General features: G+C 40.2%; 1 protein-coding gene across 1 annotated transcript in view; it reads left to right on the plus strand.

Moving 5' to 3' along the window:
• The window catches only part of ZNF462 (zinc finger protein 462), a 51,153-nt gene that overhangs the window by 15,305 nt on the left and 10,460 nt on the right, over positions 1-25,388 (plus strand). Inside the window, exons 6-8 of the mRNA XM_010140112.1 lie at positions 1,361-1,552; positions 16,250-16,514; positions 21,033-21,169. Of these exons, the coding sequence (XP_010138414.1) occupies positions 1,361-1,552; positions 16,250-16,514; positions 21,033-21,169 (594 nt within the window). The remainder of the gene's footprint in view (positions 1-1,360; positions 1,553-16,249; positions 16,515-21,032; positions 21,170-25,388) is intronic.

Raw genomic sequence — 25,388 nt, forward strand, 5'->3', positions numbered from 1 at the left:
AAATGTTTTTTTTCTATTTGTAAAAACTTAATATATAATGATATAATACGTAGGCGAGAAATGCCATTTGAAAAAGTGTGTGGGACAATTTCCTGTTTCACCATTTCAGACTCTTAAGTGATCTGTTCTTTTTCAAAATCATATTTCAAAAGAGGATTTTTAAGAGTTTGTATTTCATCCCCATGATTAGCTTAGCTTTTCTGGAAGAGAGGGGCTGGAGTTATTTTTATGTAGGATGATTGCTAGCCTTTTCAGGTGTGTTGTAATACCTGTGTTCTCACATTCTCTTTTGATTCACTTATTTCCGGTGTTTGAAACAATGCTGTTTGATAACCTTGTTTGGTAAATTTGTTGAGAGATGGAAAACATGTTCTGCTTTGTTCATTACCAGTACTCTTGTTCTTCTGTTATTATTCATGAATATTTCACTTCTGTATTAGTTTTGGCACTTTACATACAACTCATATGTGGCCAGTGTTACTCTTGTACATGGTAGTGGCACTTCCAAAACAATAACTCGGCACCTGTATAATATCACATTGTTTGTGTTGGGACAGTTTCAGTTTGTGTTCTAATTGCCTCCATGCTTAAAGGAAAACAAATCTTGTCTCAGGATTTGTTTCCCCTTGTTTGCTGACTCTATGGCTCGGAATGTATTCAAAATTAAATTCACTACTGTTCATTACTTCCGTTCTTTCACTTTTAGTGCTTTTTCATAACACACTTTCACATAGCCTTACAGATATGCACTGATCTTGGTATTGCCACATTTACTACTTCTTGTAGTAAATCAACTTGACTTAGTTATCAGTTCTATGAAGATTGCTCCTGCCTAATGGCAGGTTTTTCACAAGGAAAAGGCAACCTTGCTCAAATGTAAACACCCCCACCCCCATTTTTTTGTTTTTTGAAGGAACCTTTGTTAGCATTGTGTAGTGTCCTTCTTGCTTCATTAATAACGATGCTGGATGTGCTGCATGCAGAAACAGATGACTTCACCCTCTCTAGTTGCTGAGCTCCCAAAAAAATTTGGAAGTGCTGTAGTTAAGTGACTTCATTTCCATCCCAGAGTCTGTTTTCTTCTCATACCATGCAACACAGGCATGCTAAGAGTCTGGTCTCTGTTTTTTGACATCTGTCACTTTTACAAGGCTCTGCAGTTGACAGAAAGCGATACTTTGGTCCAAAGCAGACTCAAGACTGCTCCAACAAAGAAATGCACATAACTTGTTCTCTTTGAGATCAGTCTTTCGCTGAAGAGTCCATGGGAATTTTACTGCCAAGTTCAGTAAGAGAAGTATGGGGGCCCCATTTTGTTTCTTTTGTGAGCTGATGACTTGCCTGTATTTCGCTCACCCAGGTGAACATGCCTACAAATGTTCCTCCTGCTCATTTTCCACCATGACAATCAGCCAGCTGAAAGAGCATTCCTTGAAAGTGCATGGGAAAGCACTGACACTACCAAGACCCCGCATTGTCAACCTTGCAGCCTCACACGCCCACCACACCTCCAAGAACCACACTCCTGCTGCAGAAGTGGAGGACTCTAATGGTAAGAGGTGCCTCAGAGCAAGAATTTAATTGTCTAAGGTGCCACTTAATATTTTTCTTACAAAAAAAAATTACAGCAGGCAGGTTGCCCAAAAAGCAGCTTCATTTAATCGTTAAGAAAAAAACGGAAGTTGCATTAAAACCAAGAGTAAACATGTTGCAGGAAGTGACCTGTTTTAGATGCTCACCAGTTCATACTGCATTGGCTTGTCCTGTCATCAGCTGACTTTCCAATATGTCAATCCTGGCTTTTCTTCTTAGCATAGATTTAAATCATAGATGATTTTGAAAGCAGAGCTTCTATTGATATCCAGTGGGAAAGGGATCATCTAATTCTGTCCATGCTCCTGAAAAACACCTCTTTATCTTGTTAGCAGAGCACTTCAGTGAAAACACATGATTAAGCTTAAAATGTGAACCTGCAATGATAGTAAAAGTAATCATTCTTCTTGTCCTTGCTAGAGACGACACCAAAAGTACCTACAGATATTAAGCTACATCTGCAGGAAGGAGCATCCGAGAACCATTTTCTTTTCCATGCTTTCTTTAAAAGCTGTTAAAGCTGTTGTGCTGGAGAAGTATGCAGAAGGTATTTGGAAAGCAGCAAAGGAAGAGACACGGGTTACAGAGAAGATGTAGTCTCATAGAAGAGGTGGTGTGTGGTATCACAGCAAGCATTAAGGCTTTTTAAGTGGTAGCTTGTGAGGCATGTTTTGGCTGTCACTTCCTGCCAAATAAGAGAAGAGCAGGTCTTTGGGGAAAAAAAAAATCTTAATTCCTGGATGAGTTGAATTGACATGAAAGGAGAATGTAAGTGTGTATAAATAAAAGGTTCAGAACTGCAGATGTTAAAAAAAAAACCTGGGAAGGATGGAGGGTGTATTAGAAGAGGAGGAAAAAAATTCCTTTTTTTTTTTCCCTCTGTAGTTTTTTTGTTGTTGCTGTTTTGCTTGGGTTACTGGTGAACTAAGGATAGGAGTTACATATTACCAGTAATCATTCTGTAGTATTTTTGGTCTCCCATCTTCCCCTTTTTCCTTTCTCACCAGAAAAAAGTGTGAAATGAGAAAGAGTGAAAGATAAGAAATAAGTTCAGAAAATGGCAGAAAGAATTTGAAAGAAAAAAATAATCAACATAGAAAGACTTTATTGAAGAAAAAGAGAGATGTAAATAATATTTTTGTGGTTCAGCAAGTCACTGGTGAGGTTAGAATCAGAATCTTTTCAAAGGATTTTGACCAGCTTCTCTCAGACTATCTTTTGTCAAAAGAGTTGTCTGGAACAGTGCAATAAAGACTTACTAACTGAGCTTTAATTTTTGCTAATGCTAGCTTAAACTAATCCAAGAAGCAAAGTACATCTTCTGATGTATTCTACCTCTTTTTTATCACTTAAAAAAAAAAAAGTTTCATTACTGACTAAGAAGTGGAGAATAATTATCAGTGGCTGACCTAGTCTATCCTGTGTGTTAGCAATCTTTTGGTAGCAATACTGTGTTGAGAGATATAAAAGGACAATATCTGGGTTTGGGAAGAATGGTTCATTTACTTCTTTTTTTGATTATCCCAGGAGTTCAAAGTCATGATTAGTGAAGTTAAAAATCAAGTGCAGATCTCTGTAGAAGGTAGTTTTACAGCCTTCAGGAACTCTTCCTAAAAATAAATCAGATGATTACTCTGTTAGCAAAAGTGTTTCATGAGGTTGACTCTTGTTAGCTAGATCTGTATTGCAGCCTGAAACTAAGGCACAATTTGTCCTGATTCGCTTGATCATCTTTAAACAGGGTAATGGTTAAGTCACTTTGACAATAATAGAAGCCATCCACCGGGGAGCTAGTCAGATGAGTACGGGTGCTGTAAAACTCATGTTAATGTCTTCAGCATTGCTTGAGGAAGCAATTTACTGTTTTAAGTAATTTTTTTACATTAGGAAGTTGGCTGTAAATCAAGTCAATGATGGCTGCTCTTTTGACATAATTTATTTTTGCATTTTAGAAGGGATCTCAATGGCCTAGGCCTGCAAGATGCAGTCCTAGTTTTAGGACTAGCTAAAAGGCTGGTCCCAATAATAAGAAATGCAGGTCTGTGTGACAGGCACCATCATGTCCAGCTGGAGCCAATATTAAGTGAGGTTCACATGGTGTAACATGGTTGTATTTCGCCTGTGTTAGTTTGCATAAATAAACTGCACTGTGGTCTGTGATCAAGTTAATTCACTAGGGATGCAAAATTGAATTAGGACGGGGGTCAAAGGCAGACAAAAGGTTGCCTCACATGGTAATGAACTTGTTTTGTAGGTTGGTTGGTATGCAGCAGGCTAATATAATTGAAATGGTTGCACAAAGAGTCTGTTCTTATCTGTGGATGAATATTGTGGTTGGAATAGGAAACAGAGCAAGATGGCTTAGTGAGATTTGAGGAGCTAGCAGAACTCATCTTGCCAATTGTCAAACCCTGTAAAGATGGAAAAAAGGGAAAAGGATACTGAGTTGTACTAGAGTGCATGTCTGAATAGAACTGTTCTGGGACAACAGCCCAGCGGAACTTCTGCTGATGCTTTTTTTCCCTGCAGAAATTGTTCCCTGAGGGACCTTTCACAGAATATTTCTTTTGTTCTTTTAGACTGATCCATTCATTAAAAGATGCAAATATATTTAAATTTCTGTGACTCATCTCTTAGTCCTGTGTTGGCAGCAGCAAGCATATCTGAAGTGTTGAACCTGGAGATGTGTTGGGTGCCTGATATACTTTTCATGAAAGTGAATTTAAAGGAGGAGTATGTGCTGAATGTTTTAGGTAGACCCATCCCTGGCAACTACATTGTTGTTAGAAGGTGTAACAACCACTTTAGAGCTTGTATGCCTCTCTCAGGGCAGCAGTGTAAGATGATGATAGTGTCAATTTCTGTGTCAGCAGAGAAGGGTTTCTTACAGAGACATCATTTGGAAGATGCTGCTTTTTCTATCCTACCTATCTTTGCCTGTTGGGCAATATTTTGATATGTAAGGAACCTATTTTCATTGTATCCTAATCTAACTAGAGGTAAAGCACTCAGGCTTTTTGGAGTGTGGTGGAGTGATGATGTTTTGTTTAGAGGGTGTTTTTCTTACAAACAGCCACAAAAACCCCAGCAAATGTTGAGCACAAATGTAACTTTTCTCTGTTTTGTGTAGCATAGGTCACTGAATGATTTGTGGTATGCATCTCTTGTTGAAATGAAAAGGTGGCCATTGTGGCAAAACATTCTTTTGCTGTCTTGATAGTTTACGGGTATTTTTCTTCCTGCAAGAAATAAATGATGCTGTTTGCATTTGTGGTTGGCTATTTTGTTTGTTTGGATATACTTACTTATTTGCTACATTGAAATGTGGCTTAACATTTTTGAGACTTTTACAGTAAAAATTCACTGTGAATTGAAATATTACAAACTGATAGAAGGGTTGGGTGAATCCCCTAATAAAACCGGTTCTTTCACAGTCTTTGTGAGAATCAGAACTTTCATTCATGTTAATCTCTGCCCAGAAGGGTTGTATGGATTTATTGATGATACTGTCATCCTGTGGGGTAGTATGTGTCACAGATAAGGGTTTCCATGTTGCACTATGCAGGTTCAGCTCTGTTCCTGTTGACTTGAATGCAAGGCAATGGAATCCCACAAGCCACATTGTCAAGGCATAATTTTAGAATACTACTGACTCTTTCAGTAAGAAAGACTTGAAAGCAAGGCAGAGACACAAAAATTGTGTGTCTGAACACTAGAAAATAGGAATAGAACAATACCAACATGTGTATCTGCAAAGTGAAAGCACATGGCAATGTGATTTTGAACATTGCTGCTTCTGTACACTGGTGTTACTCCTGTTTGCTCATATTCAGGGGCTGTGGAGGTGGTGGAATATCACATTCTTATAAACTGGAGAAATCCATGTGAGCAACCTGTCGTCATATGGCCCATAAAGCAGAATGACTCAATAGGTTGGTAAATTATGACTTCACCCTCAGCAAAAGCTCTTGGAAGCATGTAAAACACTTGCCCTAAATTGCCCTGGCTAACACTACTGCTTGAGTTGCTCACTATTTTATGAAAATAACCCCTTTGGCCTAACTCCATTGTAGACCAAAGTACTTCTCTTTATTCATATGCCTGGTGGATTTGGAACCACATAAATTTGTTTGTATCATGACCGTGTGCAGTAATTCAAAATAATAGTTTTTTAGTTTTACTGACTAAGAATATTGAATTGTCAAATAAATCAGAAAAGTGCAAGTGAAAGACTAAACAGACCTGAATGTGACTTGTAATGTCTTCTCAGTTATACTGCTATTGTACAAGATCATACCTTTTTAGTGGTAACTAGTTCTTGAGATGTGGAAAGCAGCACATTTTGTGTGTGCCCTTGAAGCTCAATAATTGTGCTTTTCACTGTTGTACAGAACCAAATGGGGTCTATCATTAATACCAGCTCACAAAACACATGCAAGTTCCTAACTGGAAGATTTTCTGAGTTTCCCAGTACATAGTATGTCAACATGTTCATTAAATTTAATTATTTGCGGCAACAAATGCATTGAAAACTGCGAAGTGAAACATCCAGTGCCCTGTTACAGCTTTTCCCGATCTTTAGTCTTTGCCAGTGGAAAAGAACTTTGCCTCATCTAGAGACTGAAGTATAAATATATCTGCTTGCTTTGCCAGAGCTAGGCTGGGTACAGAACTGCTTGACTAAGTCCTGTTTCTGGGACTGTTGTTTAAGAACTGTAAATCCCTTTCCATTTCTGTATACTTTCTCAAAGTGGATAATGCATAATCAGGATCTGTGTCTCCTATGTTGCCTGACAGATGAAATCCTGAGGGGTGCAGAGGGCCTTTAGCAGTTTTACTAAAGCAATTTCATGTACTACCAGAACAAGAGGAGAACAGTGGGAAGCAAGAAGCCTTTTCAACAAAATCCTCTCAGCTATTGCCAATGAGACAGGACTGTTGCAGTGATCCACTCAGCCCTAGAGCCATGCATCTCCCTGTTCCTTCCACCTTTCAGACAAGAGACAAGCTTTTCATATGCTCAGATGTACTACCCCTGGGTTCTGGTTGTGTTTTTTTTAATCCGTACTATAATTTGTGGTGGTTGCGTGCACTGTCGATAAGGAATATTCTCCTAATCTTCCAGTCAGGGCAGAAAGTTGCTAAGACCATCCTCTTTTCACCCTTGCTGTTATTTCTCTGTCATGATTGATACTGTGTCTTAGAGTTTTATGGTTACTGCTGTTCAGGGAAGACCACGGTGGTCAAAATCCTGGCCCAGAAATGTAGTATGGGAGCAAAATAGCCTGTTCTTTGTATTTAGTATAGGGTTCGGGGGGATTTTTGGGAGGAGAGGTTCAGACCCCATTCTTTTGATTTTTAAGACCGTTTTATTTGACTCTCGTTTGACTAGGGAGGCAGAGAGCCAGTACTGACAACAAATTAATGGGCAAATTCAGACAAATCTTCGATACCTTATTGCTTTAATTGCAAGGTGGTTGGAAGGATGCAAGATGATGGTCTGCATACTGCAGAGCAGAAGATGCCTCTGCTTTTGTACAGTCAGGCTGCAAAGAGCTGTCTACTTGTTCTGCCTGTTTCCCCGCTCTTGTGCCCCATAGGAGTGATACTACGTGCCCACTCTGAATTACCACATTAACCATTCTTCCTTGCAGGCTGCTTTTTTTTCCCCAGCTGTGTTCCTTTTTTCTCTAACCTGGAGGAAGCTTCTGTTTTCCCTTCAGAGATTGCCTATCTTCTCTTCCCAGAGGTGCCTCCAGTGGCCACACTGCCAGCTGGTGCTTTTTAAAACTCCCCAGTATGTGCTGGTGTGTCATCTTCTGGTCCGTATTAAACTTCCTATCAGATGTTGGATCACCATCCCACATCAGATTGGCTGGGACTGGTAGAACAAGTGCAGGGCTTGTTCATCTCCAAGTTTGCTGAACAAACTCTTTACTATTCAAGGACCTAAGGCATTGGGAATGACCTTCTTTTCTGCAGCTCTCTTCCACTGGTGTATAATCGTTTGGGTTTTGGCCTTTTGCTACAGTGTGTTGAGAACAGTTTTGTGGCTGGTGGAACACGGGATGATGTTTAGCCTGTCATTGGCTCAGCACAGGTGTCAACCTGCTGATCATTTTGCTTTTTTCTCGTCCTGAGTTTTTTGTGCCTGAACTTGATGGGTAAAGGCAAAATTGAGATTGAACAGGATGGAGACTCATGCAGCTGGGAGAAGGTTGCTGTCAGTCTTTGTATGAATTTGGCTGACCTGCTGTGATGGGATTGCTATGATACTAAAAGACTTGCCTAAGGTAGAGAGAAGACAGAATAAGCTGTTTGGGTGGATCAAGTAATAAATGAAGGAAGACACATGTTCTGGATTCCTTCTGGGCAGACAGAAATGACCTAACTGCACCCACAGGGTAAAGAAAGAAGCATATCTAGACTCCTGTTAGGCTTTGTTTTTTCTGAGATTTTTGCTTTCTTTTGGGCTTGATTTTTATGTTCAGGATAGGGGACGATGTGATAGGTGATCTCTCTTAGAAGTCACATGCTACTGCTGTTCCTGGCATTTGTGATTACTCTATACAGAGCAAAAAGGATGCTATTGCTGTGAGGCAATACATGGTATCACTTAGCCAGTGCTCTACAAGAGAGCATTTCTGCAGTTCCCACATGTTAGTAGCCTTCTTGTTTAAGCTGATATTCACTGTGTCCACTAAGACTCCAGTTACTTCCTGTTGATCTAAAACCTGCTAGAGGAATTTGGAGCTTGACAGGAAGGTAGAACTCCTCTGCTCTGAATTTTAGCTCTGTTGAAATAGGCATACATCATCACCATAGCTGACAGTCCAAAGTCTGATGTTTAAGTAGCTGGTTTATTTCTTCTTTAAGGGACATTGTTACTATATTTTGGAAACAATGCTTTAAAATACTGCCCAAAGATATCTGAGCTCAGAGCCAGTGCTGGAGATAAGGCCTTTCAGTTGGCAATAATAGTAATAATAATAGTTATGTCAAGGTATATGCTGGAGTCTGCAGAACAAATTAGAATTGCGGTCCTCAGTACTCATATATTGTGAGTGTAATTTTAGAGCCAATTTTAAAGCAGAATGCAAAAATGTTTTGCCTGACAAAGCTGAATTTCTTTCCCCTCTTCACTTCAATCTTAGAGGCAAGTGAGCTTTTAGGTAACAGCAGCATGTGCATTTGTGGCTGTGTGTTTGTATTAATACAAATACTTAAAGGGCCCAGAGCAATAGAGAATGAAATGCGGAATGCATCTTAAAATTATCTGAATAATTACCCTTAAAAATGAAAAGGAAATTATGAAGCATAATAGCATGAGGATGGTACGGTTCTTAGTGCCAAAAAAAAAAAATTGCTTGGTAGATTATTGTCTGAGTGAAGAATCAACTGAAGTAGGAAATCTTTGTAAATTCAGAAAAGAACCTGTTGCCATTAAGTCCTTCTGGCAGACTGGTTACATCAGCATCTTGCTAAAGTTATTTCCAGATCTGTTTGTGTTCCTCTCTTCTGTAAGTGCACTTCCATTTCTGAAGTTTGTGTTTGGCTCAACAGAATAAGAAATAGCTAGGCAAATTTTCATTTATGCATTTTATGGAAATAGGCAAGCAAATGGAGATCCTGATGTTTGACATGTAGCAGAAGTCTTCATTTTAAGTGCCACTCTGTATTTAGACAGTGAAATTTTATTCCTTAAGTAACAAGTGATAAGAATATAGGGTTGAAACATGGCCAGCATTTTGAACTGTTTATCCAAAATAAGCCAGGGCAGCAGATTCTGAGCCTGCAATGTTCTTTAAACAGAAGGCAGTGGCTTTTCTGACCTCTAAAACTGATCCTTCCAAATCATGGCATTAGTGGAGCAGGGTAGTGATTCAGACAGAGTTCATGACCATGTTGTACCTCTCTTGAAAACTAATGCTAATAGGAATTCCTGATAGTGTTGAATACTCAAAAGAAGGAGGGCGTGGGAAGCTCTTGGGCTGATCCTTCTCTTTGGATGGAAATAATGTAGTATAACTTACTTAATCAATTGCATTGCTCCTTCCTAAGTCTTCTGCAAGTTCTACTGTTCTCCTTCACATCATCTTATACAGAGTATTATAGCCACTCTCTCCTTGATCTCAACTATGAAACTCCAAGATTTTCAATAGGCAGCAGTATCGAGAGGACTCGAGTATCGAGCAGTATCGAGACTCTCTCTCGATAAAGAAATTCAGATGATGAAAGTATTATTTTCTCAGATTAAATTTATATTCCTTTGGGATTATTTTGATATTAGCACAAGAAGCTGCATAACACGTATCTTGTCTCAGTTCCATTCAGAGATAGGTAGCCACTTAACTCAAGAGAGAATGAAAAGTTATAAAGAAACATGGGTATATTTTCTCACTTTTATTGAGTAAACAATATTGCATAATCCATGTATCTTTCTGGTTGCCCTCTTCTGAACCTTAGTCATATACGTAGTATCTGTCTCACAGAAGCAGGTCCAAAATCATACAAGTAGAGGCCTTTACAGAGAATGCAGAAATAAATTCCTCCAACAAGGTTTTTGAGGGGTTAGGGGGATTTCAGTGTAAATCCTTTAAATGTCAATTTTATTCCAGAGCTTTGTTTTCTTTCCTCTGTGATTATTCCTTTATGTCTTTTGGAGTCTGCAAACAAGGACACAAAGTTTGTTCCTGTTACATCTGGTTCACGACATACTAGTGATGTGAAGGTTCTTTAGTACAAATCAGAATTTAGGTAGAATTTAGGTTCACATTCTGTCTTTAAACTTACAATGAATAAAACTTGCTTGTACTGTAGTGTTTCCTAAGCTTCTTCATTAATGTTTTGTTGCATTCTTCTGAATCTTAGTCTATTCTATCTTCCCCTCTCCTCAGCTTAATTTATTGCCAGAACATTTCACCCTCCCACATATTCTTCCTTCCAGGTCAGTGCTGCATGGCATGAAGTGAACAAATGTGTGCAGTCTTGACAATCTTTGTATAGCACCCTGCTTTGCCACCTTCCCACTTTTCAAGCTGTTGCTATTCATGACTATATGCTATCTTACCACTCAGTGAGCTGGTAATTTTGAGTTCCATTGAATTGCAGAAGGGATTATCTTCCTAAATCACATAAATTCCACTTTTAGACTTATCTTATGCCCTTTAAAATAACAATTCTTAGTTCAATCCTTCATGATTTTTGCCACCTATTTTGTGCTTGTTTGTGGGTTTTGCATCTTGATTTGGTTTCAAAATACATTTCTATCCAGAGCAAAGTGTTTGTCTGCTCTTTTTCTTAATTCATAGAAATTTTTTTGTCATTCTTCATAGAAGTCTTGTCCTTTTGTGAATGAATTCAGAGAAAATTAAATAGCATTCCAAATATTTTCCTTTTAGTTTCTTAGGGATTTTTTCTTACTGATCCATAACGTCTTAGGCCTGTATTGTTACTACCTTCCATTTTGTCCTCCTAAACTGTTTTTAAGCACTTTCTGTAACTTATGCATTCTCTATGTTTTATCTTAGGAGCCATTTCCCAATTTCATTTGTCATACAAATGCTGATCTCTTTAGACTTTGGTTGACTGTGTGGATATACCAGAAGAGTATGGTGTTGTCATTTTTATCTCCCACTCTCCCCTTGTGGTCATTGATCTATCTATCTGATTATTAGTAGGTTGTAAATGCAATAAGCACACTTACTCAATCAATTGCTTTTCCTGAACAGTGTTTCTCCCTCCCTCCCTATCCCTCATTGTACAGTCATGCAGCTGCTTGTTATTAGAAGAGTTTAGTTCTGTTCACCCTAAAACAAGGAAGCAATGGTTTGATTTCTTTCCTTTAATAGGTACTTCTTCCTCTTGTTTTCTCAACTGTTGCTCAGTATCTCTTAGATATGTCCAAGTGTATTTCTGGTCTGTTGTTGGGTTTAGGTGTCTTGTTTTAGTGTGTTTTGCTATTGCGTATGTGTTCATTGATAACTCTGAGAATAAAATACTTGCAAAAAGTTAAACATCATTTAATTTCTGAGTAAATTCATGTATCCGGATCAGAACATGTAGTTATTTTTTTCTTCTGAAAAGATACCAACTTTTTCATCTTTTAGGTATCTGAAACATGTTAGATGCTGCAAAGGAACCATGAAAACCTGGATTTTCATTTTGCTTTTGTGGTGGATTTCATTGTATATTTTTCCCCCAGGGTATGCAGTGTGTATCAAGCAGCATTTTCATAATTGCATTGCATTGTAGTGGAGACTCTGAATGCTCTTTTGGGTGGAGTAGTAACTTCCAGTACTGCTGACAGACAAATTGTGCCAGCCTTGTGACTGTACTCTCAATAAAGTGTTCAAGGTGGCAACATCACTTACCAGGAATTTAAGTTCTTAGGCACTCTGGAAATACTGTCTCTCTTCACCCCATGCAGAGACACTGTGAGACTTACTTATGTATTATTACCAGCAGTACTAATTTAGATATGGCTGTGTTGATGAGTCACTGTGTGGACAGTCATTTCTGCTGCTTTCGACTAGTCATTTCCACATTTGGATGTAAGAATACTGTTGTATACTGAATATATTTGGTGATCTTTTAGATCCATAGTGCTGTCAGGCATTACACTACTTGGTAGCCTTGTTATTCTTCCTGTGCAGGTAGTCTGTAGGTAGATGTAATATACAAAATCTCAAAACTGATTCACAGTATTGCTACTGTTCTCCCCTTTTTGATTATATCAATTACTGCTAATTTTTGCCTCTTGGCATGACTGTAGGTGTCCTTTCTTTTACATCTGATCATCCCGTGCCGTTACCTTGCTTTTGGAGTTGCATGGTGAAGTCCTTCCATTCATTTCAGATAAAATTAAATTTTAAAAGGGATCTTGGTGGTTTTTGTGTGGGCTTTTTTTGTTTGTTGGGTTATTTTACATCAGCCAGAGCTAAGCATTCCATTTTCTTTCCTTGCACTGCACATACAAACATGCTTTATTTTCTTGTTCTGCCTCGAGGCTGTTCAAAGAAAAAATTGCTGGTTTTTTCCTTAACATGTAATCTGTACTTCCTGGTGTTTCATTTTTTCCTGATTTTCTTCCCCTTTGTGTTTTCTTTTTTGCCTTCATGTTTTACATTACTTAATAGAAATAGTCTTAACTCTTCCCTTTGCTGATTTTAATGTTTTTCTTCTGCTTTCTGACTTTGATGTAGGCTCCTAAGACCATTTAACTTTTTTTTAGATATGGACGTCCCTATTCCTCCTCCAGGCCCGGGTGGTTAACACTTTCCCAGAGTGCTCCCAACCGTTTGTGCTTGGGGTGCAGGAAAAAGACTGAAGTGGAACTGGCAGTGTGTACAGCCATGGCTCAGCTGTTGGTCTGTTCTGAGGGAAAATCTCTTTCCTCTTCCTCCTTCATTCTCCACTCTTACATCCTGGCATCCTGTTGTTGCAGCAACACCGTCAAAATGTGTGCAGCAGTTTGGTGCATAGCATCCGGAGGCTTGCATAAGTGCAAGTGTATTTCTGTTTCCAGCAGAAATAGAGGAGGTGCCTGTGTAAAAGTCCTCTGCTAGTTTAAGGCACTTAATTCTGTTGATCCTTGGCTGAGGATTTGCTCCCTGGTCCTGCTTTCAGGTACTGCTTTTGAAAAATTAATAAAGACTCCAAAACCTCAGCCCCGTCCTCAGTTTCTTACTTGCTGGTGGTTCATTCTGTGCTATGTGCTAAAATGCATGTTTGGAAGCAAACTCAAGTCAGTTGCTACCTTTCCACTGTCTTCACTGGTTTTTGAGTGGGCATGAGAAAGTCTGGTTCATTGAAGTTGGTGGAAAACCAAGTGGCTTTGGGCTCCTGTGTGTTGGACTCTCTTTGTGTTCCTGGTGGAGCTGGGTTGCACCTGCATGCTGGGATAGGTGTCTGGCAAGCTGATTCTCAGAAACTAACAGAAGCACTATAAACGTGTGTTAATCCTGGGTGCTTCTCTTCAGGAAGTGCTAAATCTTGCACTCCCCAAGGACTACAACATTATTTGGCAGGGGTAAAGGGGAAGAATACACAGGCAGAACTAGGGATATGCATGCTGTCATTGTTTTAAAACTCTCCTTATAAGCTCACGAGATGGCAGTTTTTTCTGGAAATATCATAACTATCTTAGTTGTAATGGACCAATATACTAAAAATTGTAAGGTGGCCACCTGGTTAAAAGACAGTAAGAATTCAAATATTAAAGGTAGAATTTGCTTTTGGCTATTCCTGATGACAAGGAAAAGCTACTTTGTGTACTTTTTTTCCTATGGGATTAAACATGTAGCTATCTACTTTTGCCATTTTCACATACCAGATTCCACAGAAATATATAAATATCGATTGAAGAGTTTGAAAGCTGAAATAATAGACACCAGATGATAGAAGTAAAAACATCTGAAGTATAGATCTTCCAAGCAACAACAAAACTTCCTTGTTCTGAAAGTAATAATTTTTAAACCTGTAACTTTCTTAGCAGTGGATATCACTGAGGCTTTGGCTAGGAACATTGCTGATGGGACAGAAATTTTTGATCCCTTCTTCCTGAGGAAGAGAACAGCGAGCTACAAACTAGACTTTAATCAGTACCCTACAAGTAATTTGACTAGTACATGTACAAAAAGAACAGTTCAACTGCTATGAACTTTTTTTTTAGGCTGTCATATCCTTGTCAGAAAATCTGTCTGACTGTGCTTTTAGAAGCATTAAACCCAGTAGCCCAGACACCAGGCAAATCAGCAAATCAGACAAGTCAGCAAATCAGCTCTGAACCATGCATCATTTTGGGCCTCAAGGTCATGTTCTAAAAGAGGCTGAGTGCACGGTTTCTGCCTTTGAGGGAGAAGAGACTTACGCAGAGGTTTGCAGCTCCTCAAGCCTATCTCGTGCCAAAGTAAAGGAAGCAAGGAGACTGTTTCAAACACAAGGAATAGAAAACCTTGACATTTGAATGGGTGGAGCTCACTGTGAGCCCTCATGGTGAGTAAACCTGCTATAGAAGTGATGGAAATGAGGCAATATATGCTGCATTGTAATCCAGCCTCAGTTCATGAGGCTTTGATAGGAAAACCAAAAAGGATTTAATTCATTTTACTGGAATCTTTCATGTCTATGCCTTGATTTTCCTGTACACCTGGTAATGAAGCCAGAGAAGCTGGGAAACTTTCATCTCCTGCTTCTGTTTTGCTTGTGTGTTTGGGGGTTTTTTGTGGTTGTTAGTTTGTTTTTCATTTCTTGGGCATGTATACCCCCCTCCTGTGGTAGTGAGAAAAAGCAAGCAAGCATTTTTCTCATTGGAAGACAAGTGGAGAAGTCCCCACGCTGAGTGCTGTATAAGCCTGCTTGCCTTTTGTTTTTCTGTACTAATTGGTTAGAATGGATGGTGTTAAGTTCCCACAAGTGTGTTAGAGAATTCCTACATATGTAGCCTCAGGGATTTAAACTTCGGAAAATGAAGTACCCATCAAAGCACAAAGTAGAGTAGTTGGTACAGTTTTTATCCCAACTTGGCCCCCCACCCTGCTTGGTTTTTTTTTTCCCCCTCCTTCCAGAAAACTTAAGAAAAGAGTGTTTTGTCATCTTCTCAGGAAAGTTACACTGAAATTCACTATTGTTTTATTTGTCTGCTTCCATTTCTGCCATTCATGGGCAGCTGTGTGTTATATAGGAGAAAGCAGATGAATTCCTAATCTCCACATTCAAGCAGTGTGTTGGGAAATGTTCAACACTATGCTTCCCTCCTCTTGTTTGTTTTTTTTTAGGGGTCCAACTGAAGTATTATAGCTTACAGTTTCATTATTGGAACATCTCTGGACTGTGTTTCTCTACATACCATTAAAACAGTGTTTCAGAGTTCTGCTGGGCTGTAGAAGGGATGAATCTATACAGACATACCTATATAAAGAGAACTCTTTCTCAGTATAGCAAAACTTAACAGCTTCCAAGGAAATGTGGTTTAGAAGTTTGTTTTACTGGAATTTATGATTAAATAATTTCTTTTTTCCAGTGACGACTTCATCTCAAGTATCAGCTAGGAGAACTTGAATTTAGTTTTGTGAAGACTGCCTCAAATGTGACAAAGTAAAATTGTATTGTTTTGCTTAAGTTAACTTTTGATGTGGGTTTCTTAAATAATTCCATGAATCACTAAGAAAGAGTATCCATTTATTTTTCCTTTCATTTTTTTTTATCCTTTTAGATAGGTTATTGACACGTATCCTGTGCCAGATCTTCATCTGGTGCAAAGGCCGTAAGACATTTGTGAGGATCTGGTCTGATTTATGCACCAAACACATAAACACTTGGCAGTGTGATTAATGTGCCTTACGTTCTAAAAGTATCTTAAAACCAGGCTTCTTTTTGGACTACTTTTATTTTAAATCTCTCACTTTTCTCCCCAGATCAGATCTAAAAACCATAATATATACTGATGAGCTTTTAAATTGTAGAATTTGTATTAGATTAGGTTAAGAAGTGTTACACCTCTTTTTCTTAATCCCTTCAGAAAGTTGTCGGTGGATTTCATAACCAACATCTTGATTAGCCCTCTCTAAAAGCCAATAGGTGCTGGAGCAGGCCTCAAACCTTTTCACATTTGTTGATCCACCTGGAATAACAACTTCCCTCTGTTTCTCTACAGACTCTTCATACTCCGAGCCTCCTGATGTCCAGCAGCAGTTGAACCATTACCAGTCTGCAGCTTTGGCCAGGAACAACAACAACATCAGCCCTATCCCACTTTCTGGGAGTGCTGCAGGAGTGGAAAAAATGGAAGCCATCCTTAACTGTGAATTTTGTGAATTCTCCTCCGGTTACATACAGAGCATTCGACGTCACTACCGTGACAAGCACGGAGGGAAAAAACTCTTCAAGTGCAAAGATTGTTCCTTTTACACAGGCTTTAAGTAAGTACTGTGCAAAACAGATAAACTGAACTCATAAGGGGTTTTTTTAGCACTTGAAAAGACTTCTGAGATCTTTGGGAGCTGGCTGTAGCCAGCAGAAACATGGCCACTGCTGACCAGGGAGAGGAACATAGGAAATGCCATGCCAGATCACAGCAGCATCCGTGTAATCCATTTTCCTCTCTCGTACCACAGCCGTTACCATCTGCTGCAGGAAAAAGCACAGTAAGTCCTTGCAGTAGGTTTTACAATCATAGAATTGTTTAGGCTAGAAAAGACTTTTACGATCAACAAGTCCAACCCTTAACTTAGGGTTAACTGACAAGTCACCACTAAACCATGTTCATACTAGCCACATCTACATGTCTTTTGGATACCTCAAGGGATGGTGACTCAACAACTTCCTGGGCAGCCTGTGCCAGTGCTTTACAAACCTCTCTGTAAAGAAATTTTTCCTAATATCCAACCTAAACCTTCCCTGTTGCAACTTGAGGCTGTTTCCTCTTGTTACTTGGGAGAAGAGACCAACCCCCACCTCGCTGCAGCCTCCTTCCGTGGTAGTTGTAGAGAGCAATAAGGTGTCCCCTGAGCCTCCTTTTCTCCAGGCTAAACAATCCCAGTTCCCTCAGCCACTCCACGTAAGCCTTGTGCTCTAGACCCTTCAACAACTTTGTTGCACTTCTCTGTTCGCTCTCCAACACTCAGTGTCTTTCTTGTAGTGAGAGGCCCCAAAACTGAACACAGTACTCAAGGTGCGGCCTCACCAGTGCCGAGTACAGGGGATGATAACTTCCCTACTCCTGCTGACCACACTAGTTCTGATAAAAGCCAGGATGCCTTCTTGGCCTCCTGGCCACTGCTGGCTTGTATTCAGCTGGCTGTTGACCAACACCTCCAGGTCCTTTTCTTCTGGCAGCTTTCCAGCCACTCTCCCCCAAGCCTGTAGTGTTGCAGGAGGTCGTTGTGACCCAAGTAGAGGACCTGGCACTTAGCCTTGTCGAACCTCATACCATTGGCCTTGGCCCATTGATCCAGCCTGTCCAGATCCCTCTGGAGAGTATTCCTGCCCTCAAGCAGATCAACACTCCCAGCCAACTGGGTGTCATCTGCAGGCTTACTGAGGGTGCACTCGATCCCCTCAACCAGATCACTGGTAATGATGTTAAAGAGAACAGGCCCCAACACAGAGCCCTAGGGAACACCACTTGTGACTGGCTGCCAACTGGATTTAACTCCATTCCTCACCACTCTCTGACTGTCCAGCCAGTTATTTGTCCAGTGAAGAGTACACCCGTTTAAGCCATGAGCAGCCAGTTCCTCCAGAGAATGCTGTGGGAAACGGTGTCAAAGGCTTTACTAAAGACTAAGCAGGCAATGTCCACAGCCCGTCCCTCATCCACTAAGCGGGTCACCTTGTCGTGGAAGGTGATCACGTTAGTCAAGCAGGACCTGCCTTTCATAAACTCATCCTGCCTGGGTCTGATCAGCATAGAAGGAGATCAGTTTAATAAAGCAGGGCCTGCCTTTCATAAACTCGTGCTGACTGGGCCTGATCCCCTATTTGTTATGTAGCTGCCATGTGATGGCACTCAGGATGATCTGCTCCATAACCTTCTCAGGCATTGAGGTCAGACTGACAGGCCTGTAGTTCCATTGATCCTCCTTCTGGCCCTTCTTATAGTTGGGCGTTACATTTGCTAACCTCCAGTTGACAGGGACCTCCCTGTAAGCCAGGACTGGTGGTAAATGATGGAAAGTGGCCTGGTGAGCACTTACGCCTCAGTACCCATGAATGGATCCCATCTGGCCTCATAGACCTGTGTGTGACTAAGTGGTGCAATAGTTCACTGACCATTTTCTCTTGGATTATGGTGGCTTCTCTTCCCGTCCCTGTTGTCCAGGTCAGGTGGCTGGGCACTCAGAGAACAGCTGGTCTTAATATTAAAGACGTAGGCAAAGAAGGCATTCAGTACCTCAGCCTTTTCCTCATCCTTGGTGACTATGTTCCTCTCACAAGCAATAAATGATGCAGGTTCTTGTTAGCCCTCCTTTTGCTGCTAATGTATTTATAGAACATTTCTTATTGTCTTTTTTGGCAGTAGCCAGATAAAGTTCTAGCTGGGCTGTGGCACTTCTAATTTTCTCCCTGCACAGCCTCACAAAAAACCTTGTAGTCTTCCTGCGTGGCCTGACCCTTCTTCCAAAAGTCATAAACTTTCCTTTTCTCCCTGAGTTCCAGCCAAACCTCCACTTAGCCCGGCCATTCTCCTTCCCTGCTGGCTCATCATTTGGCACATGGGGATGGCCTGCTTAAAGGCACAGGTCTTTCTGAAGACCCATGCTTCTTGCAGAATGTCCAGCCTTCCTGGACCCTGGACTCCGTCAGGGCTGCCTCCCAAGGGATTCTGTCAGCCAGTCTCTTAAACAGGCCAAAGTCTGCCCTCCAGAAGTCTAAGATGGCAGTTCTGCTAACATCCCTCCCCGCTTCTCCAAGATTGGAAACTCAATGCCTAAGATGTCCTCCAACCTTCACACTCTCCCACAAGCCCTTCTCTCTTCACACACTACAGGTCCAGTGGGACGCCGATGTATTTGCTGGAGGAAATGGTACAGGTAGTACATTTTCCTCAGCATAGGAAATTAGAGGGCTATCCTTGCCCTCAAGTGTGAAGATTTTCTCTACAAAAATACAGTCGTTTTTGCTTGTTCAATCAGCATGAAGAATGGGAGAATCAAGTGTTCTAGGAAGACATGAGAATTTATATCACCTTTCTGAAGAAACCTCTCATGTAATTTTATTTCTCTCACCATCTATCTAGTTGAAATGCAAAGCATTCTCTAGCATATCTGATAGCATATAGAGACATTTCAGAAAATCCAGTTAGATGGGCAAAATTTAAAAACTCTGTGCTGGGTTTGTTTGTGTGTGTGTTTTTAGTTGATGTTACATAAGGAAAAAAAAGGCTTGTGCATCTGTGCTGTTCATCAGTTCCTCCTGATATTCTGGATCCTTGAGCTTAACACTCTCAGCTGACATTTGAGGTCTCAAACTTGTTAAGTTCTTAAGAGACTGGTGACAGTAAGCAGAATGACTGGATAAAGGGGAGGAGTTCTGTTAAAGCAAATGTGAGAACAAACCTTAGAGAATTCACACAAGAGCAACCTTTAGTTACATGTTTCTAGCCTCTGTTGCTTTAGTCCCTTGCTGCCTCTCTGGTAGTTTGCTGCTTGCGCTTTATATCCTGATTGCTATGCTGGGTCCAGTCATCTGTTAATGTCTTGCGAGTACCATTTTCTTCTACCTGGATGAAATGAAATCGTCTTCAATCAAGAGGTGTTTAAATACATTCATAGTTGCATAAGGGAGTAGTGTTCTTTCACGTGGGTCTCAAACATTTGGGGAATAAGTCTTGCTTCATTTAGAAGCACAGCATGTTTTCTGTCTTTAAGGAAAGATGGGGGGGGGCGGTAGGCAAAAGAAACCCCCATACCAATCCCTTCTTCAACTCTCAGTAGAAACTTAAATGCATAAAAACACTCACTGACATTGATGGAAATATATCTGTAGAATTCAGTGATGGCTGGATTGGACCCATAGGCAGTTGTGTTAGTAAGTTGCTTTGTATTCAAGCTCATAGTCTTGAAGAACTTCAAAGAGACTTCTAACTCTAGTTCAATGTGGCAAGCTCCCTGGCTTTTGCAAGCTTTATCACTATTTTAGGAAAAAATTACCAAGTGCCCCAAGTTTACAGACACCTCTCATTTCAGTAGTTGTGCTTGTGGTTAGATAGGTGTGCAGTTAATTTCCTCTCTGTGCATATCTCTTGCAACTTTTAAATACACAGCCCACGTAATGTCAGCATGAATTTTTTATTCAAAATACTGTGGAGTATTCATTCATTCCTCCACATTAATAAGTAGAGTATTCTTAGTCTTGGGTTTTCAGATCCTTATAGCTGAGGTTTTAAAACTTAATTACTCAGTGCCAAACTCATTGTGAACTCAAGTCTGTTTTGTACCCTGAATCTAAACATTTTAGCCGTTTTGGGTTTGTCCTACACAGACAGAGGTGATTGATGTTAACTGCCCCCAGAAATAAGTCTGTCCCCACTTCTGCAACTCCAGAACAGTTGATAGATTTTGTTCAATTTGCTAAAAATTTAATCTTTGCCAGAGAAAGTACATCAAATATTTCAGCCTGAAGACAAGTAATGGGCATGAAAGATGGGAATTGTTTTGCTATCTTAACTACAGCAATGTGACTGTAGAACAACCCATGCAAAATAATATCTTGTCAGAATGAGTGATTGTTACTTGAGGATACAAGCCTGCAAATACTTCTGCTCATGTGTTACTCATGTGAGTAGCCCTGCTGAAATGCCACGTGGCACTGTGAAGACAAGGCTGAGTGGTATCTGTACCATTTTATATGCCACGTCCCTTACAGAGCTGTGACACTTCACACTGTTCCCTGCACACCTCTTCTGACTGCTTCCTTCTCTCCCTCCTGTTTCACAGATCTGCTTTTACTATGCACGTGGAAGCTGGGCATTCGGCAGTTCCTGAGGAAGGACCGAAAGACCTTCGCTGTCCTCTTTGCCTATATCACACCAAATATAAGCGCAACATGATTGACCATATAGTTCTGCATAGAGGTAACATATCCCTGTATGTGTCTGTATCTGATGAGGGGAATGCTGAATAATGCCCCTGTCTTTCAGACTGGTTTCATTAAATTTTCCCCTCTCTGTACTTGAGGACAAGTATGTTGAATAAGTCTTCAGCCCTTGAGTATCTTTTGTTTCATTTCTAAATGATACATCTTACTTATTTCCTGTAAAATTCAAAGCTTGCCTGTGCTGAAACAAGGCAGATTTGAAACTGTTTTTAAGCTTTTCGTCTAGAACTTTTCCTCTAGAGGCTAACAGTCATGAAACACCTAATTTACAGCTCTGATTTAGGTCAGAGTTGTTTCCTGTTTATGTCCTCGTTATCATAAAGGCCTTGTAAACTCTGTGACAAGGTGTATCAACTAACCATAGAGGCCCCAAAATATCCCTTATTTGCTTGATTTTTTTCTCTCCAGCATTCTTAGGATCAGAGGAATTACCATATTTTTGTTTTTCTTGAAGACTCCTTTTCTATCTTCACCTTTCCCTTCTTTTTTTTAAGCCAGCTAAAAGTGGGATTAGGGATTTCTATATTCTATTAACTGCGGGCCTGCTAGCTCAGAAGAGACAGCTGTTTCGGCTCTCTGGACTGGGATTCCTGCCCATAGCTATCACACTTGATGCTTGTAGATGGTCTGTTGTCTGCTGAAATCCAAACCCATGTGTTGGGATGGCACTCTGCCTGCTTGCAGGTTGGGCAGAGTTTCACAGTAGGGTATTGGTGGTGAGCAAACACAAGTTTTGCATGCCATCTTTTTCCTGGAGGAGATCCTGGTGTGACAAGTGCTATCATAATTCCTTGTAACATACCACTTTTCAGTGCTGGTAGCTTAAAGTCCTTCTTGTACCAAAGGAGTGAGGTTGGCAGTGTTGATAAAAATTTCTATCTGCTAGCAGGGCTATTCTGAGGGAACATCTGGGAAAAATGACCTGTCAGTGATTCAGAAAGCACATTACAAAGCTGCCCTATTTGATTGTTAGAGTTTGGCAAATGCTTTAGCTTTTACTTCCTGTCTTTGAAGGTGCTGCTGTGTCAGATTTTTGCCCTGCTTCAGGGCATACTCCAGAATTAGCTCGCTTTAGAGGAGAGGAGAGTTAGTTAACCCTTGTGCAGACAACCATGTGGTTCCAAGTGTTGCCGAGGTGTGCTCTGTTTTGTGGCTGTGACAGAGCTCCAGTGGACACTGCCAGACTTTAAAATACAGCTAGACAGGCTAAGGGCGAAATGAATGGGCTTAATTAGGGTATTTTCCATCAAGTGTAGACGTGACACTGAGAATGTCCAGTTGCAGCAGTCGAAGAGCACTTCATGAGCTCAAGCAGCTGTACTGCCTGTACAGAACTCTTTCTGGCCAACTGCGAGGAGGTGGTTACCTCTTGGGTAAGTGATACTGTGGATCAGTACTTTTGTAGAGATGTTGCTTCAGTTGCACAAATCAACCTCAAGCCCTTGTGCTGCTGAAACAAAGCTAATAGCAAAGATCATAATGAAATATCCACTAGAGCGTTGAGAGAGGTAAAACGGAGTAAAAGAAGTTTTAATACGGATGGAACTATAGCTGATAAAGAATCTCAGAGGTCACTCAGGGAAGGACATCTGGCATCAAGCATCCAGGTAATAAAGTTTTAAGGAAGTACGGTTTTTCCTTAAAGTTCTTTCTGGTGCCTATATCTAGCTAAAGAAATCCTGCCATTGTGTTTAATTGTGTGGCAACTGAGGCAAACTATTTTGACAAGATTTAACATGCACTGAAAAAGAGACAGAGGGATGGTGAATTAGTCTGAGATAGCCTTCCTTTTTTACAGCCATTGCACTGGTAAAAAAAGGGCATAGCCCAGAGACATGGTCCAAGAAAATTAATTTTGAGGTAGATGAAGTGGTGCAGTGTGTAAAATGAAGAGTGAAGGATTTGATCCATTCATAGTTAGTGTTTCTCCTGGGTAAAAAGACATGTTTACAGATGAAAGACTCTTACGTTACTTCCATGTTGCTGTTTGCCTAGTTGGTGAAACAGCATGTGCTTGAAATGCAGACTATATTTGCCTCTTAATGAGTGGCTGTGGAAGCTGAGTATTACAGGGCGAAAGCATTTTCAGCTAGAAGCCTGAATGCCTAGTGAGAAAAAACTAGGCAAGGAATTTGTTTTCCGTTAAGAATGAGGGCAAGCAGGAAGCTTCCAAGAGCTTCCTTCCATGAATCACTTATTCCTCATCACTGTAAAAGCAGTTCACCAGCTCTTCTGTGCATACAGATGGAGCACAGACTCCTTACAGGTGGCCTGTAGCAGAGTGCTGACACAGCTAGAGGCTGCTATGCAGGTAGGTGAAGAGAAGTTTCACTCTTGAATTACTCTTCACTTTTGTGACAAGCAAGCATGGGGAGAGGAAACACAGGGGAGACAGTGAACACTTGCTCTGTGGCCAGCAGAGATGCTGGCCTTTAATTTAGTCTGGACAATGAAATTAGCTTTCATTATCCTTCCCGCAGCACTCCCATCTCACATTTTGAAACATATTAGTATTTTCCGGGGCTGAATGCACTTTACTAAGTTCACTATTAGGTCTGCTTTAGAATCCTTGGGGCATTATTTCTTATTCTTTTAGCAATCATTTATTCTCTTCCAGCTACAACTAGTAATTTTATTCTTCTGTTTAACAGAAATCACACCCATTTCTCTTGAATAGTAACTTTAAGATAAAAAAGGCAAATTTCCAAATTCATCTACCCCCAAAGGCTTTATTACTACATATCCCGACTCCTTGCACGTTGTTGTTTCTGGCATTATCCCTTGTGCACACAGCTTCATTGATACATGCAGAACGCTTGTGCTGTGCTTGTTTTTGGCTACTGGAATGCAAATGCTACATGTTCCATGACTGTAGCTTGGATTTGCAGGCAAAAATGCCTATTTTCAAACACCCAACAGGACCAAATCATTGGTCTGTGTCTAGATAGTTCGTTTGTACTTGGCTTACTGTTAAGTAGAGGAAATAACTTGTATATGTTGTGGTGTGTTGCTGAGTAAAGATTTTTCCTTACAGCTGAGAACTGATGGGCTCTTCTATGCCTTGAGCAAAAAAAAATGTATGTCTGCTTTGAGTTACTGTACTGCAAATACCTAGTGCATTCATGGCCTTTCAATTTAATTTCTGATCTGCATTACTATTAGCCTGAATGTTTCAGCCTAATGGAAGGAGTAGATTTCTTACACTAAGATAATGCTTTTTAGGTGTTCATTTTGTTTGGTGGTTTTTTTGAAAACACATACACCTCTTGCTAGATGGTTCCACAACTCAGGATATCTTTTTGTGAGCGCTATACAGTAGTCTGTTCAGCCAGTGCTGAACTTTGAAGAAGTCTGCACATGGATAAATTCAAATCTTGCAATTTGTGTATGGGGCTGTATGGTTTGCTGTGATTTTGTGAGTTGCCTAGATATGACAAGTACCTTCTAAATGAGTAATTGAATAAACAGTTTGGTAGGGGCAAGCTGGAGATGAAGGCATCACCTTACAAACTGTGAAGTTCTGGATTCAAATAACCTGCAAGTTCTGAAATCATTGCTTAGAGGAAACTCACTGACATGAATACACCATGTAAAAGTTTTAAATGATCCCCTGAAAGTTAAATTCTTCAGGCTATAATTTACCATTATTTTGCTTTTCTCTTGTTATTTTCCTGCCTTTGATTTGGGAAGCGTGTGTAAGATTGTAAGATGATAGATTTTGATAGTGTGATTTAGGGAATGCTGCATTATTTCAGATTGGTAGATAAAAAGTTTTATAACATCCCATAGTTTGCTAAACCATGGTTGATGTGTGCCAGGTGCTAGAGGAAAAGTGAATTTTCAAATATTTTGATTAGTATTTTTCTTTCTTAAAACTTCACTTTTTCACTTTTTTAACCAGCCGTGTCACTTATTTCAATGAGTTCAAAAGCACACAGCTGCAACGACCTTATAAAAGTCTTCTTATGACCTCAGACTCACAGCTTTAACTTCTATTGACTCTTAGATGCTATTCTCCCCTACCCCGTTCGCACCCAGAATGACCACAACCTGGTGTCTTTATAGGTAGGGAAGCTGTTGTTGATGTAGAAAAGAATTACAAGTCCACAGGGCTTTTTTTTTTAGGTGTAGCTTTGGGACAAACTTCCACTTTTTGAAGAGGCCATAGAGGAGGTTATGAGATAGGGTAACTTTTG

This window comes from Buceros rhinoceros, unplaced genomic scaffold, assembly GCF_000710305.1.
Source record: "Buceros rhinoceros silvestris isolate BGI_N320 unplaced genomic scaffold, ASM71030v1 scaffold4867, whole genome shotgun sequence".
NCBI classification, from domain to species: domain Eukaryota; kingdom Metazoa; phylum Chordata; class Aves; order Bucerotiformes; family Bucerotidae; genus Buceros; species Buceros rhinoceros.